The 17,404-nt window shown below is 56.1% G+C and overlaps 1 protein-coding gene across 1 annotated transcript in view; it reads left to right on the top strand.

Annotated features, from left to right (window-relative positions):
* Positions 1-17,404, top strand: part of LOC148662483 (C-type mannose receptor 2-like) — a 32,839-nt gene that overhangs the window by 13,294 nt on the left and 2,141 nt on the right. The window contains exons 7-12 of the mRNA XM_088633009.1: positions 3,960-4,141; positions 5,863-5,956; positions 7,484-7,534; positions 7,954-8,337; positions 9,224-9,568; positions 12,392-12,739. Of these exons, the coding sequence (XP_088489135.1) occupies positions 3,960-4,141; positions 5,863-5,956; positions 7,484-7,534; positions 7,954-8,337; positions 9,224-9,568; positions 12,392-12,739 (1,404 nt within the window). The remainder of the gene's footprint in view (positions 1-3,959; positions 4,142-5,862; positions 5,957-7,483; positions 7,535-7,953; positions 8,338-9,223; positions 9,569-12,391; positions 12,740-17,404) is intronic.

Genomic DNA, 17,404 nt, shown 5'->3' with positions numbered 1-17,404 from the left:
ACAGACAGGGAGAGAGAAGCTGGGGGTCAGAGCGCAGGGTCTGCCATTGTACGGCGCCCCTGGAGCAGTTGGGGGTGAAGGGCCTCGCTCAGGGGCCCAACGGAGTAGGATTCCTCTCCCGGCCGCGGGATTCGAACCGGCAACCTCCCGGTCACAGGCGCAGATCCCGAGCCACCGCCCCACCTCTGTTTATGAGACTGGATGTGATCATTGTGTATTTTTGGGGGGGTTCTGCGCTTCTTCATGTGCGTTTATTAAAACAATAACTTTATAAATCATATCACGTGTCTGTTGTTTTTTTCTTGGGGGGGGGGGCATCCTGTTGAGCTGGGGTCTCTTGAATTGCTCTTGAAATATTTTGGACCACGGAACCTCGCTATGAATGTGTGGGGCATGGTGTTTCGGTGGTCAGCTTTGATGCCTCGCACACCGGGGGTGCTGTCTGCGTGGAGTCTGCACGTTCCCCCTGTGTTTGCGTGGGTCTCGTCCAGCTGCTCTGCTTTCCTCCCACAGTCCAGAGACAGGCTGGTGGGTTAACTGGCTTCTGGGAGAACTGTGTGTGTCCTGTGATGGACTGGTGTCCTGTCCAGTGTGTGTGTGTGTCCTGTGATGGACTGGTGTCCTGTCCAGGGTGTGTGAGTGTGTGTGTGTGTCCTGTGATGGACTGGTGTCCTGTCCAGGGTGTGTGAGTGTGTGTGTCCTGTGATGGACTGGTGTCCTGTCCAGGGTGTGTGAATGTGTGTGTCCTGTGATGGACTGGTGTCCTGTCCAGTGTGTGTGAGTGTGTGTGTGTCCTGTGATGGACTGGTGTCCTGTCCAGGGTGTGTGAGTGTGTGTGTCCAGTGATGGACTGGTGTCCTGTCCAGGGTGTGTGTGTGTGTGTGTCCTGTGATGGACTGGTGTCCTGTCCAGGGTGTGTGAGTGTGTGTGTGTGTCCTGTGATGGACTGGTGTCCTGTCCAGGGTGTGTGAGTGTGTGTGTGTGTGTCCTGTGATGGACTGGTGTCCTGTCCAGGGTGTGTGAGTGTGAGTGTGTCCTGTGATGGACTAGTGTATTGTCCAGGGTGTGTGAGTGTGAGTGTGTGTCCTGTGATGGACTGGTGTCCTGTCCAGGGTGTGTGAGTGTGTGTGTGTGTCCTGTGATGGACTTGTGTCCTGTCCAGGGTGTGTGAGTGTGTGTGTCCTGTGATGGTCTGGTGTCCTGTCCAGGGTGTGTGAGTGTGTGTGTGTCCTGTGATGGACTGGTGTCCTGTCCAGGGTGTGTGAGTGTGTGTGTGTGTCCTGTGATGGACTGGTGTCCTGTCCAGGGTGTGTGTGTGTGTGTGTCCTGTGATGGACTGGTGTCCTGTCCAGGGTGTGTGTGTGTGTGTCCTGTGATGGACTGGTGTCCTGTCCAGGGTGTGTGAGTGTGTGTGTGTCCTGTGATGGACTGGTGTCCTGTCCAGGGTGTGTGTGTGTGTGTCCTGTGATGGACTGGTGTCCTGTCCAGGGTGTGTGAGTGTGTGTGTGTGTCCTGTGATGGACTGGTGTCCTGTCCAGTGTGTGTGAGTGTGTGTGTGTCCTGTGATGGACTGGTGTCCTGTCCAGGGTGTGTGAGTGTGTGTGTCCAGTGATGGACTGGTGTCCTGTCCAGGGTGTGTGAGTGTGTGTGTGTGTCCTGTGATGGACTGGTGTCCTGTCCAGGGTGTGTGAGTGTGTGTGTCCTGTGATGTACTGGTGTCCTGTCCAGGGTGTGTGAGTGTGTGTGTGTGTGTCCTGTGATGGACTGGTGTCCTGTCCAGGGTGTGTGAGTGTGAGTGTGTCCTGTGATGGACTAGTGTATTGTCCAGGGTGTGTGAGTGTGAGTGTGTGTCCTGTGATGGACTGGTGTCCTGTCCAGGGTGTGTGAGTGTGTGTGTGTGTCCTGTGATGGACTTGTGTCCTGTCCAGGGTGTGTGAGTGTGTGTGTCCTGTGATGGTCTGGTGTCCTGTCCAGGGTGTGTGAGTGTGTGTGTGTCCTGTGATGGACTGGTGTCCTGTCCAGGGTGTGTGAGTGTGTGTGTGTGTCCTGTGATGGACTGGTGTCCTGTCCAGGGTGTGTGTGTGTGTGTGTCCTGTGATGGACTGGTGTCCTGTCCAGGGTGTGTGTGTGTGTGTCCTGTGATGGACTGGTGTCCTGTCCAGGGTGTGTGAGTGTGTGTGTGTGTCCTGTGATGGACTGGTGTCCTGTCCAGTGTGTGTGAGTGTGTGTGTGTCCTGTGATGGACTGGTGTCCTGTCCAGGGTGTGTGAGTGTGTGTGTCCAGTGATGGACTGGTGTCCTGTCCAGGGTGTGTGAGTGTGTGTGTGTGTGTGTCCTGTGATGGACTGGTGTCCTGTCCAGGGTGTGTGAGTGTGTGTGTGTCCTGTGATGGACTGGTGTCCTGTCCAGGGTGTGTGAGTGTGTGAGAGTGTGTGTGTATATGCAAATACCCAGAACGGCAGCAGAGCTGAGGCTGCACAAGGGCCCCTTGTTCCAGGAAGGAGTCAGGTTTTGCATACAGTGTGGCAGAGAGAGGGAGGTGCAGGAAGAGGAAGTGACATCGCAGCTGGGCTGTGCCAGCAGCCCCCCCCCTCCCCCCTCGCAGGTACAGAATGACATCGCCCCCCCAACCCTACAGACTCACACTGCAGTCCACAGCAACACACCGCCTCTCCGCAGGTAAGTCTGCTCTTCTCCCTTTTGTAGGTCTCAGGGGTTGGAGAATTCCCCCACGGATCGGCAAGTGCCCTTCGGTAGCAGAAAGTCTGATAAAATCTCTGTTTGAAAAGTTTTGACAAAAACACTGTACGTCCCCGTTGTTGCTGCTGCTGCTGGTTCAAAATCCAGGGGCGGTGAAATATTACACATTCTGTGACTGTCCACTGATCGGTTTCGCTCGTGACCGCGGGGGTGGAGACGATCAGGTCAGCAGAGGGCTGTGGGGGGCCAGGAAATCTCTGCTTTGATTTCCCCGTCCTCTCAGTAGTTACACAGCAACGGGCTGCGGTGTGTTTAATCCCTCTGATGGGCTGCTGCAGCTCCTCGGCGCTGGGCAGGGAGAGAGAGGGGCTGAGTCTTCTCCAGGGTGGGGTGACAGGACCCGCTGCCTGAGACAGGACTCACTGCTCCTGACAGGACCCGCTGCTGCCTGAGACAGGACTCACTGCTCCTGACAGGACCCGCTGCCTGAGACAGGACTCACTGCTCCTGACAGGACCCGCTGCCTGAGACAGGACTCACTGCTCCTGACAGGACCCGCTGCCTGAGACAGGACTCACTGCTCCTGACAGGACCTGCTGCCTGAGACAGGACTCACTGCTCCTGACAGGACCCGCTGCCTGAGACAGGACTCACTGCTCCTGACAGGACCCGCTGCCTGAGACAGGACTCACTGCTCCTGACAGGACCCGCTGCCTGAGACAGGACTCACTGCTCCTGACAGGACCCTCTGCCTGAGACAGGACTCACTGCTCCTGACAGGACCCGCTGCCTGAGACAGGACTCACTGCTCCTGACAGGACCCTCTGCCTGAGACAGGACTCACTGCTCCTGACAGGACCCTCTGCCTGAGACAGGACTCACTGCTCCTGACAGGACCCTCTGCCTGAGACAGGACTCACTGCTCCTGACAGGACCCTCTGCCTGAGACAGGACTCACTGCTCCTGACAGGACCTGCTGCCTGAGACAGGACCCACTGCCTGAGACAGGACTCACTGCTCCTGACAGGACCCGCTGCCTGAGACAGGACTCACTGCTCCTGACAGGACCCTCTGCCTGAGACAGGACTCACTGCTCCTGACAGGACCCTCTGCCTGAGACAGGACTCACTGCTCCTGACAGGACCCTCTGCCTGAGACAGGACTCACTGCTCCTGACAGGACCCGCTGCCTGAGACAGGACCAGTGTGTGTGGTGTCCAGCTGTGTCAGTCCAGTGTGTGGTTGTGTGTATGATGTCCAGCCTGCAGGAACGAGACCCTGGACTTTCTCCTCCGGGCTGCGGGGTTCTTCGTTGAGCCCAGGGCTGTGGTTGCAGCTGTGGGAGACGCGCAGGAGATGTTCCCGACGGCCGATCTCTCCTCCTCTTCCTCCACCCCCCCCCCTCCTGTCTCTGCGCTGAGGAAGTTGGCGTCTGGCCACCGCGTACCAGACGTTCTGCACCAGTAACCCCACCTGGGAGACGCCCAGTGATCATTCTGCACCAGTAACCCCACATGGGAGACGCACAGTGATCGTTCTGCACCAGTAACCCCACCTGGGAGACGCACAGTGATCGTTCTGCACCAGTAACCCCACCTGGGAGACGCATAGTGATCGTTCTGCACCAGTGACCCCACCTGGGAGACGCACAGTGATCATTCTGCACCAGTAACCCCACCTGGGAGATGCACAGTGATCGTTCTTTACCAGTAACCCCACCAGGAGACGCATAGTGATCGTTCTGCACCAGTAACCCCACCTGGGAGACGCCCAGTGATCATTCTGCACCAGTAACCCCACCTGGGAGACGCACAGTGATCGTTCTGCACCAGTATCCTCACCTGGGAGACGCATAGTGATCGTTCTGCACCAGTAACCCCACCTGGGAGACGCCCAGTGATCATTCTGCACCAGTAACCCCACATGGGAGACGCACAGTGATTGTTCTGCCCCAGTAACCCCACCTGGGAGACACACAGTGATCGTTCTGCACCAGTAACCCCACCTGGGAGACGCACAGTGATCATTCTGCACCAGTAACCCCACCTGGGAGATGCACAGTGATCGTTCCTTACCAGTAACCCCACCAGGAGACGCATAGTGATCGTTCTGCACCAGTAACCCCACCTGGGAGACGCCCAGTGATCATTCTGCACCAGTAACCCCACATGGGAGACGCACAGTGATCGTTCTGCACCAGTAACCCCACCTGGGAGACGCACAGTGATCGTTCTGCACCAGTAACCCCACCTGGGAGACGCCCAGTGATCGTTCTGCACCAGTAACCCCACCTGGGAGACGCACAGTGATCGTTCTGCACCAGTATCCTCACCTGGGAGACGCACAGTGATCATTCTGCACCAGTAACCCCACCTGGGAGACGCCCAGTGATCGTTCTGCACCAGTAACCCCACCTGGGAGACGCACAGTGATCGTTCTGCACCAGTATCCTCACCTGGGAGACGCACAGTGATCATTCTGCACCAGTGACCCCACCTGGGAGACGCCCAGTGATCATTCTGCACCAGTGACCCCACCTGGGAGACGCACAGCGATCGTTCTGCACCAGTAACCCCACCTGGGAGACGCACAGTGACCGTTCTGCACCAGTAACCCCACCTGGGAGACGCACAGCGACCGTTCTGCACCAGTAACCCCACCTGGGAGACGCACAGCGATCGTTCTGCACCAGTAACCCCACCTGGGAGACGCACAGTGATCGTTCTGCACCAGTATCCTCACCTGGGAGACGCACAGTGATCGTTCTGCACCAGTGACCCCACCTGGGAGACGCCCAGTGATCATTCTGCACCAGTAACCCCACCTGGGAGACGCACAGCAATCGTTCTGCACCAGTAACCCCACCTGGGAGATGCACAGTGACCGTTCTGCACCAGTAACCTCACCTGGGAGACGCACAGCGATCATTCTGCACCAGTAACCCCACCTGGGAGACGCACAGTGATCATTCTGCACCAGTAACCCCACCTGGGAGACGCCCAGCGATCATTCTGCACCAGTAACCCCACCTGGGAGACGCCCAGCGATCATTCTGCACCAGTAACCCCACCTGGGAGACGCACAGCGACCGTTCTGCACCAGTAACCCCACCTGGGAGACGCCCAGTGACGGTTCCGCACCAGCAGCAGAAACTGCGTCTCCAGGTGGATGACTTCCTGGACGTTCACAAGCTGGCGGAGGGGAGATCTGTGTGGTGTGCCTGTGTTGCTGCTGCCGAGGGGAAGTTTGAACAGGGAAGTAACAGCCAGCGATTTGAATGTCATTTACATGCTGCTCTGTCTCTCATCTGCACTGCGACAGTTACTGCCTGGACAACACCGAGAGAGAGAGAGCAGCACAGCAGCACACCCTCTGGCCAGTGTATTAGGACCACTGGCCATTGAGGGCACAGTATGTTTGTTTCATTAGTGTCATTGACCATCAAGTGCACACAAGTGGTCAGATCATTAGGGTCTCTGGCCATCATGGACACACAGTGTGGTCAGTTCATTAGGGTCTCTGTCCATCATGGACACACAGTGTGGTCAGTTCATTAGGGTCACTGGCCATGATGGACACACAGTGTGGTCAGTTCATTAGGGTCACTGGCCATCATGGAGACACAGTGTGGTCAGTTCATTAGGGTCTCTGTCCATCATGGACACACAGTGTGGTCAGTTCATTAGGGTCACTGTCCATCATGGACACACAGTGTGGTCAGTTCATTAGGGTCACTGTCCATCATGGATACACAGTGTGGTCAGTTCATTAGGGTCTCTGGCCATCATGGACACTGTGTGGTCAGTTCATTGGGGTCTCTGGCCATCATGGACACTGTGTGGTCAGTTCATTGGGGTCTCTGGCCATCATGGACACACAGTGTGGTCAGTTCATTGGGGTCTCTGGCCATCATGGACACTGTGTGGTCAGTTCATTGGGGTCTCTGGCCATCATGGACACACAGTGTGGTCAGTTCATTGGGGTCTCTGGCCATCATGGACACACAGTGTGGTCAGTTCATTAGGGTCTCTGTCCATCATGGACACACAGTGTGGTCAGTTCATTAGGGTCACTGGTCATCATGGACACACAGTGTGGTCAGTTCATTAGGGTCTCTGTCCATCATGGACACACAGTGTGGTCAGTTCATTAGGGTCTCTGTCCATCATGGACACACAGTGTGGTCAGTTCATTAGGGTCTCTGGCCATCATGGACACTGTGTGGTCAGTTCATTAGGGTCACTGTCCATCATGGATACACAGTGTGGTCAGTTCATTAGGGTCACTGTCCATCATGGATACACAGTGTGGTCAGTTCATTAGGGTCACTGGTCATCATGGACACACAGTGTGGTCAGTTCATTGGGGTCACTGTCCATCATGGACACACAGTGTGGTCAGTTCATTAGGGTCTCTGTCCATCATGGACACACAGTGTGGTCAGTTCATTAGGGTCACTGTCCATCATGGATACACAGTGTGGTCAGTTAATTAGGGTCACTGGTCATCATGGACACTGTGTGGTCAGTTCATTAGGGTCTCTGTCCATCATGGATACACAGTGTGGTCAGTTCATTAGGGTCTCTGTCCATCATGGACACTGTGTGGTCAGTTCATTAGGGTCACTGGTCATCATGGACACTGTGTGGTCAGTTCATTAGGGTCTCTGTCCATCATGCAGCTGTTCTCTCCTCAGCCGTGTCCTGATCCCTCTGGACGGGTCAGTTTCTCCTCAGGTCTCCTGCCCCAGTGGCACTAACCTGCCCCTCTGTGTTTCTGCAGCCTGACGGCCCACAGACATGCAGGGCAGAGCCTGTGTCCTCCTGATCCTCTCAGGTCAGTGTCTGATCGCCGGCACCTTGACCCCAGTGCCCTGGACAGCAGCCCCAGTCCTCCCCTGTCCCTGTCCAGCCGCAGGAGAGATCACTTCTGTCTCCTGTCTCTGTGTTCTGTCTGTCTCCAGGTGTCTGTCTGACAGTCTCTGTCTGTCTCTAGGTGTCTGTCTGACAGTCTCTGTGATTCTTTTGTGTCTCCAGGTGTCTGTCTGACAGTCTCTGTGTGTCCTTTGTGTCTCCAGGGCTCTGTCTGACAGTTTCTGTGTGTCCTGTGTGTCTCCAGGGGTCTGTCTGACAGTCTCTGTGTGTCCCCAGGGCTCTGTCTGACAGTCTCTGTGTGTCCTGTGTGTCTCCAGGGCTCTGTCTGACAGTCTCTGTGTGTCCCCAGGGCTCTGTCTGACAGTCTCTGTGTGTCTCCAGGGCTCTGCTCCCTCTCTCAGTGTCAGAGGCGTCAGTATCACTTTGTCAGTTACAAGCTGAACTGGACCTCAGCACAGCGCTACTGCAGGGAGAACCACACTGACCTGGCCACCATCGACGATGCAGAAGAGCTGAGGAGAGTCCTCAGCGAAACAGACAACTCTGTTGAACAGGCCTGGATCGGGCTGTATAAAGTAGACCCAGAGCAGTGGCACTGGTCCCTGTCGAAGTGGGGCTTCTACAAGCATGGAGAGGCTGAATACCGCAACTGGAGCTCTGGTTCCCCAGATCCAACAACTGCATGCAACAGTACAGAAATGAACAGTGATGGACAGTGGGAAGCTAGCAACTGGACTGAAAAGAAGCCCTTCGTCTGTTACAACGGTACTACATATATTGTATTGATAAAAATACATATCAAGTAATATATTGTACATCAAAACTATGCATGCAAAACGGGTGTGTGCAAATCTGTTCATCTGTTTTTCTTAACTTTAAGTGTTTGCTACAAACAGATAAGGCATAATTTTCATGATGATTTACAGATACACAGAGAGCAACAGGGAAGTTGTTCATGGGGTTTTCTAAATACCAAGTAGGTGACTGGGAAGCTCTGAGAATAAGAAATAAAAGCATGCACCTCTCAAAACCCCTTCGTGGGCCCCCAACGTAAGTCTTTATCATGGCCCGATCTCCCCTGCACCTCTGAGAACCCCTTCGCGGGCCCCTGACATCACTCTCGTCTCACTGTAATCGACAGTGGGCCCCAGTGGTGCCCAGTGTCCGCTCAGGGCTGTGTGTCTTGCTGGTGTCTTGAGATCTGTGCAGCGCTGAGGAGTCGTGCCATCAGGGCAGGTTTCTCTGTCAGGCGCTGCAGGTGAGCCTTTCGTTTAGCAAGGCTGCCTTTCCCTACAGCAGGTTAAAGACCGATTTCACAGACACACCTGTGTGAGCACTGCAGCGCACAGGAGGGGGGCATCAGATCAGTGATGATAAAAACTCAACCTCACTTTGTGCTGTTTATACATCATTTTTAGAAGATGATATCATAGCGATCTCAGAAAAATGACACTCATTATCTTACATACAATATGATGACTGTTGAACTGTTGGGCTCTGTCCCATCAGCTCCCGTGTCCCCAGCTCCTCTGTCTGTGTGTCTGTGCTTGGGTTTGTGAGGAGAGATCTGTTCACAGAGGGGTACAGGAGGAGAGCCAGGCTCTGCTGGTCCCGGCGCTGTCAGTAACAGCCTCACTGTGTGTTCTTACAGAGAGCGGTGGTCCCACACAGAGATACGTCCTGGTTGAGGACAAACTAGACTGGAGAGCAGCCCAGAGGTACTGCAGAGTGAATCACACAGACCTGGTCAGTGTGAGGAGCAGGAGTGAAAATGAGGAGGTCAGGAAGGTGATGAAGAACGAGTCCGTGTGGATCGGTCTGTTCAGGGACGCCTGGAGGTGGTCGGACCAGAGGAATTCCTCATTCCGCAACTGGAGTATAAAACAGCCTGACAATGATGGGAAGGAGAATTGTACATCTCTCTTCTTACAGGATAAAAGAGGAGGTTGGAACGATGCTTCTTGTAACACCGCATATCCCTTCATCTGCTATAATGGTGAGATACCCTGACCTCCCCAGGGAGAGATTCACCTGAACCCACCACACTGCCCCTCACCTGTCCACACCTCACCTGATCTCATCACACACTCACACACCTCACCTGACTTCATCACACACTCACACACCTCACCTGACCTCATCACACACTCTCACACCTCACCTGACCTCATCACACACCTCACCTGACCTCATCACACACCTCACCTGACCTCATCACACACTCTCACACCTCACCTGACCTCATCACACACCCACACACCTCACCTGACCTCATCACACACCCACACACCTCACCTGACCTCATCACACACTCTCACACCTCACCTGACCTCATCACACACCCACACACCTCACCTGACCTCATCACACACCCACACACCTCACCTGCCCTCATCACACACCCACACACCTCACCTGACCTCATCACACACTCTCACACACCTCATCTGACCTCATCACACACCCACACACCTCACCTGACCTCATCACACACCCACACACCACACCTGACCTCATCACACACTCACACACCTCACCTGACCTCATCACACACCCACACACCTCACCTGACCTCATCACACACTCTCACACCTCACCTGACCTCATCACACACCCACACACCTCACCTGACCTCATCACACACCCACACACCTCACCTGACCTCATCACACACTCACACACCTCACCTGACCTCATCACACACCCACACACCTCACCTGACCTCATCACACACTCTCACACCTCACCTGACCTCATCACACACCCACACACCTCACCTGACCTCATCACATACCCACACACCTCACCTGACCTCATCACACACCCACACACCTCACCTGACCTCATCACACACCCACACACCTCACCTGACCTCATCACACACTCACACACCTCACCTGACCTCATCACACACCCACACACCTCACCTGACCTCATCACACACTCACACACCTCACCTGAGCTCATCACACACCTCACCTGACCTCATCACACACCTCACCTGACCTCATCACACACCCACACACCTCACCTGACCTCATCACACACCCACACACCTCACCTGCCCTCATCACACACTCACACACCTCACCTGCCCTCATCACACACTCACACACCTCACCTGACCTCATCACACACCCACACACCTCACCTGACCTCATCACACACCCACACACCTCACCTGACCTCATCACACACTCTCACACCTCACCTGCCCTCATCACACACCCACACACCTCACCTGCCCTCATCACACACCCACACACCTCACCTGACCTCATCACACACTCACACACCTCACCTGCCCTCATCACACACCCACACACCACACCTGACCTCATCACACACTCACACACCTCACCTGACCTCATCACACACCCACACACCTCACCTGACCTCATCACACACTCTCACACCTCACCTGACCTCATCACACACCCACACACCTCACCTGACCTCATCACACACCCACACACCTCACCTGACCTCATCACACACCCACACACCTCACCTGACCTCATCACACACTCACACACCTCACCTGACCTCATCACACACTCACACACCTCACCTGACCTCATCACACACTCACACACCTCACCTGACCTCATCACACACTCACACACCTCACCTGAGCTCATCACACACTCACACACCTCACCTGAGCTCATCACACACCTCACCTGACCTCATCACACACCTCACCTGACCTCATCACACACCCACACACCTCACCTGACCTCATCACACACCCACACACCTCACCTGCCCTCATCACACACTCACACACCTCACCTGACCTCATCACACACCCACACACCTCACCTGACCTCATCACACACCCACACACCTCACCTGACCTCATCACACACCCACACACCTCACCTGACCTCATCACACACTCTCACACCTCACCTGCCCTCATCACACACCCACACACCTCACCTGCCCTCATCACACACCCACACACCTCACCTGACCTCATCACACACTCACACACCTCACCTGATCTCATAACACAGACACACACCTCACCTGACCTCATCACACACCCACACACCTCACCTGCCCTCATCACACACCCACACACCTCACCTGACCTCATCACACACCTCAGCTGACCTCATCACACACCCACACACCTCACCTGCCCTCATCACACACCCACACACCTCACCTGACCTCATCACACACTCACACACCTCACCTGATCTCATAACACAGACACACACCTCACCTGACCTCATCACACACCCACACACCTCACCTGCCCTCATCACACACCCACACACCTCACCTGACCCCATCACACACCCACACACCTCACCTGACCTCATCACACACCTCAGCTGACCTCATCACACACCCACACACCTCACCTGACCTCATCACACACCCACACACCTCACCTGCCCTCATCACACACCCACACACCTCACCTGCCCTCATCACACACTCACACACCTCACCTGCCCTCATCACACACCCACACACCTCACCTGCCCTCATCACACACCCACACACCTCACCTGCCCTCATCACACACTCTCACCTGACCTCATCACACACTCTCACCTGCCCTCATCACACACTCTCACCTGACCTCATCACACACTCTCACCTGACCTCATCACACACTCTCACCTGACCTCATCACACACTCACACCTGACCTAGCTTCCTCACATATCTTTTACTGTAGTGGTTGGAGAAGAACTGATGGTGCCCTTTTGGTGATCTGTTTTCCTATTTGTCTTAGAAATCTTTTTAATGCCACTAAATTTCTTTTGTTTCCCACTCTTTGTGTCTCTCTCTTGCAGACACCAGAAAGCTCGTCCTGGTGAGAGAGGAGAAGTCCTGGGCTGAGGCCCTGGATCACTGTCAGACTCACCACACTGGCCTGGCGGATATCCAGTCACACCAGGAGCAGAGCTACGCTGCTGAAGAGGCCCAGTCTGCTGAGTCCAGCCTGGTCTGGCTGGGCCTGCGGCAGAGTCGGATCTTCGGGTTCTGGTTCTGGGTGAATGGACAACCCCTTAATTATCAGAACTGGGGTACAGGGGGAGACCATCAGTGCACAACTAACAGCTACTGTGGAGCCCTGGACAGAGGGGGGAACTGGACTAACCGTGACTGTGAGGAGAAGCTCAGCTTCATCTGCTACAGAGGTACTGAGACTCCTTTACTGCCCCTGTCTGACTCTCAGCGTGAGTCCTGACTGTCACACACCAGCGACACGCCCCTGTCTGACTCTCAGTGAGTCCTGACTGTCACACACCAGCGACACGCCCCTGTCTGACTCTCCGAGTGAGTCCTGACTGTCACACACCAGCGACACGCCCCTGTCTGACTCTCAGAGTGAGTCCTGACTGTCACACACCAGCGACACGCCCCTGTCTGACTCTCAGAGTGAGTCCTGACTGTCACACACCAGCGACACGCCCCTGTCTGACTCTCAGAGTGAGTCCTGACTGTCACACACCAGCGACACGCCCCTGTCTGACTCTCAGAGTGAGTCCTGACTGTCACACACCAGCGACACGCCCCTGTCTGACTCTCAGAGTGAGTCCTGACTGTCACACACCAGCGACACACCCGTCTGACTCTCAGCCTGAGTCCTGACCGTCACACACCAGCGACACGCCCCTGTCTGACTCTCAGTGAGTCCTGACTGTCACACACCAGCGACACGCCCCTGTCTGACTCTCAGAGTGAGTCCTGACTGCCACACACCAGCGACACACCCCTGTCTGACTCTCAGCGTGAGTCCTGACTGTCACACACCAGCGACACGCCCCTGTCTGACTCTCAGCCTGAGTCCTGACTGTCACACACCAGCGACAGGCCTGTCTGACTCTCAGAGTGAGTCCTGACTGTCACACACCAGCGACAGGCCTGTCTGACTCTCAGAGTGAGTCCTGACTGTCACACACCAGCGACACGCCCCTGTCTGACTCTCAGCGTGAGTCCTGACTGCCACACACCAGCGACACGCCCCTGTCTGACTCTCCGAGTGAGTCCTGACTGTCACACACCAGCGACACGCCCCTGTCTGACTCTCAGCCTGAGTCCTGACTGTCACACACCAGCGACACGCCCCTGTCTGACTCTCAGCCTGAGTCCTGACTGTCACACACCAGCGACACGCCCCTGTCTGACTCTCAGAGTGAGTCCTGACTGTCACACACCAGCGACACGCCCCTGTCTGACTCTCAGAGTGAGTCCTGACTGTCACACACCAGCGACACGCCCCTGTCTGACTCTCAGAGTGAGTCCTGACTGTCACACACCAGCGACACGCCCCTGTCTGACTCTCAGAGTGAGTCCTGACTGTCACACACCAGCGACACGCCCCTGTCTGACTCTCAGAGTGAGTCCTGACTGTCACACACCAGCGACACGCCCCTGTCTGACTCTCAGAGTGAGTCCTGACTGTCACACACCAGCGACACGCCCCTGTCTGACTCTCAGAGTGAGTCCTGACTGTCACACACCAGCGACACGCCCCTGTCTGACTCTCAGAGTGAGTCCTGACTGTCACACACCAGCGACACGCCCCTGTCTGACTCTCAGCGTGAGTCCTGACTGTCACACACCAGCGACACGCCCCTGTCTGACTCTCAGCGTGAGTCCTGACTGTCACACACCAGCGACACGCCCCTGTCTGACTCTCCGAGTGAGTCCTGACTGTCACACACCAGCGACACGCCCCTGTCTGACTCTCAGCCTGAGTCCTGACTGTCACACACCAGCGACACGCCCCTGTCTGACTCTCAGAGTGAGTCCTGACTGTCACACACCAGCGACACGCCCCTGTCTGACTCTCAGAGTGAGTCCTGACTGTCACACACCAGCGACACGCCCCTGTCTGACTCTCAGAGTGAGTCCTGACTGTCACACACCAGCGACACGCCCCTGTCTGACTCTCAGAGTGAGTCCTGACTGTCACACACCAGCGACACGCCCCTGTCTGACTCTCAGCCTGAGTCCTGACCGTCACACACCAGCGACACGCCCCTGTCTGACTCTCAGTGAGTCCTGACTGTCACACACCAGCGACACGCCCCTGTCTGACTCTCAGAGTGAGTCCTGACTGCCACACACCAGCGACACACCCCTGTCTGACTCTCAGCGTGAGTCCTGACTGTCACACACCAGCGACACGCCCCTGTCTGACTCTCAGCCTGAGTCCTGACTGTCACACACCAGCGACAGGCCTGTCTGACTCTCAGAGTGAGTCCTGACTGTCACACACCAGCGACAGGCCTGTCTGACTCTCAGAGTGAGTCCTGACTGCCACACACCAGCGACACGCCCCTGTCTGACTCTCCGAGTGAGTCCTGACTGTCACACACCAGCGACACGCCCCTGTCTGACTCTCAGCCTGAGTCCTGACTGTCACACACCAGCGACACGCCCCTGTCTGACTCTCAGAGTGAGTCCTGACCGTCACACACCAGCGACACGCCCCTGTCTGACTCTCAGAGTGAGTCCTGACTGTCACACACCAGCGACACGCCCCTGTCTGACTCTCAGAGTGAGTCCTGACTGTCACACACCAGCGACACACCTCTGTCTGACTCTCAGAGTGAGTCCTGACTGTCGCACACCAGCGACACGCCCCTGTCTGACTCTCAGTGTGAGTCCTGACTGTCACACACCAGCGACACGCCCCTGTCTGACTCTCAGAGTGAGTCCTGACTGTCACACACCAGCGACACACCTCTGTCTGACTCTCAGAGTGAGTCCTGACTGTCGCACACCAGCGACACGCCCCTGTCTGACTCTCAGTGTGAGTCCTGACTGTCACACACCAGCGACACGCCCCTGTCTGACTCTCAGCGTGAGTCCTGACTGTCACACACCAGCGACACGCCCCTGTCTGACTCTCAGAGTGAGTCCTGACTGTGACACACCAGCGACACGCCCCTGTCTGACTCTCAGTGTGAGTCCTGACTGTCACACACCAGCGACACGCCCCTGTCTGACTCTCAGAGTGAGTCCTGACTGTCACACACCAGCGACACGCCTGTCTGACTCTCAGCGTGAGTCCTGACTGTCACACACCAGCGACACGCCCCTGTCTGACTCTCAGAGTGAGTCCTGACTGTCACACACCAGCGACACGCCCCTGTCTGACTCTCAGAGTGAGTCCTGACTGTCACACACCAGCGACACGCCCCTGTCTGACTCTCAGCGTGAGTCCTGACTGTCACACACCAGCGACACGCCTGTCTGACTCTCAGAGTGAGTCCTGACTGTCACACACCAGCGACACGCCTGTCTGACTCTCAGAGTGAGTCCTGACTGTCACACACCAGCGACACGCCTGTCTGACTCTCAGCGTGAGTCCTGACTGTCACACACCAGCGACAGGCCTGTCTGACTCTCAGAGTGAGTCCTGACTGTCACACACCAGCGACACGCCTGTCTGACTCTCAGAGTGAGTCCTGACTGTCACACACCAGCGACACGCCCCTGTCTGACTCTCAGAGTGAGTCCTGACTGTCACACACCAGCGACACGCCCCTGTCTGACTCTCAGAGTGAGTCCTGACTGTCACACACCAGCGACACGCCCCTGTCTGACTCTCAGAGTGAGTCCTGACTGTCACACACCAGCGACACGCCCCTGTCTGACTCTCAGAGTGAGTCCTGACCGTCACACACCAGCGACACGCCCCTGTCTGACTCTCAGTGTGAGTCCTGACTGTCACACACCAGCGACACGCCCCTGTCTGACTCTCAGAGTGAGTCCTGACTGTCACACACCAGCGACACGCCTGTCTGACTCTCAGCGTGAGTCCTGACTGTCACACACCAGCGACACGCCCCTGTCTGACTCTCAGAGTGAGTCCTGACTGTCACACACCAGCGACATGCCCCTGTCTGACTCTCAGCGTGAGTCCTGACCGTCACACACCAGCGACACGCCCCTGTCTGACTCTCAGAGTGAGTCCTGACTGTCACACACCAGCGACACGCCCCTGTCTGACTCTCAGAGTGAGTCCTGACTCTCACACACCAGCGACACGCCCCTGTCTGACTCTCAGAGTGAGTCCTGACTGTCACACACCAGCGACACGCCCCTGTCTGACTCTCAGAGTGAGTCCTGACTGTCACACACCAGCGACATGCCCCTGTCTGACTCTCAGCGTGAGTCCTGACCGTCACACACCAGCGACACGCCCCTGTCTGACTCTCAGAGTGAGTCCTGACTGTCACACACCAGCGACACGCCCCTGTCTGACTCTCAGAGAGTCCTGACTGTCACACACCAACGACATGCCCCTGTCTGACTCTCAGAGTGAGTCCTGACTGTCACACACCAGCGACACGCCTGTCTGACTCTCAGAGTGAGTCCTGACTGTCACACACCAGCGAGACGCCCGTCTGACTCTCAGAGTGAGTCCTGACTCTCACACACCAGCGACACGCCCCTGTCTGACTCTCAGAGTGAGTCCTGACTGTCACACACCAGCGACACGCCCCTGTCTGACTCTCAGAGTGAGTCCTGACTGTCACACACCAGCGACACGCCCCTGTCTGACTCTCAGAGTGAGTCCTGACTGTCACACACCAGCGACACGCCCCTGTCTGACTCTCAGCGTGAGTCCTGACTCTCACACACCAGCGACACGCCCCTGTCTGACTCTCAGAGTGAGTCCTGACTGTCACACACCAGCGACACGCCCCTGTCTGACTCTCAGCGTGAGTCCTGACTGTCACACACCAGCGACACGCCCCTGTCTGACTCTCAGAGTGTGTCCTGACTGTCACACACCAGCGACACGCCCCTGTCTGACTCTCAGCGTGAGTCCTGACTGTCACACA

Source organism: Lepisosteus platostomus, chromosome 5, assembly GCF_059453375.1.
Source record: "Lepisosteus platostomus isolate fLepPlt1 chromosome 5, fLepPlt1.hap1, whole genome shotgun sequence".
Classification (NCBI taxonomy): domain Eukaryota; kingdom Metazoa; phylum Chordata; class Actinopteri; order Semionotiformes; family Lepisosteidae; genus Lepisosteus; species Lepisosteus platostomus.
The sequence above is the reverse complement of the archived record's forward strand: the minus strand, read 5'-3'. Positions and strand labels throughout refer to the sequence as shown.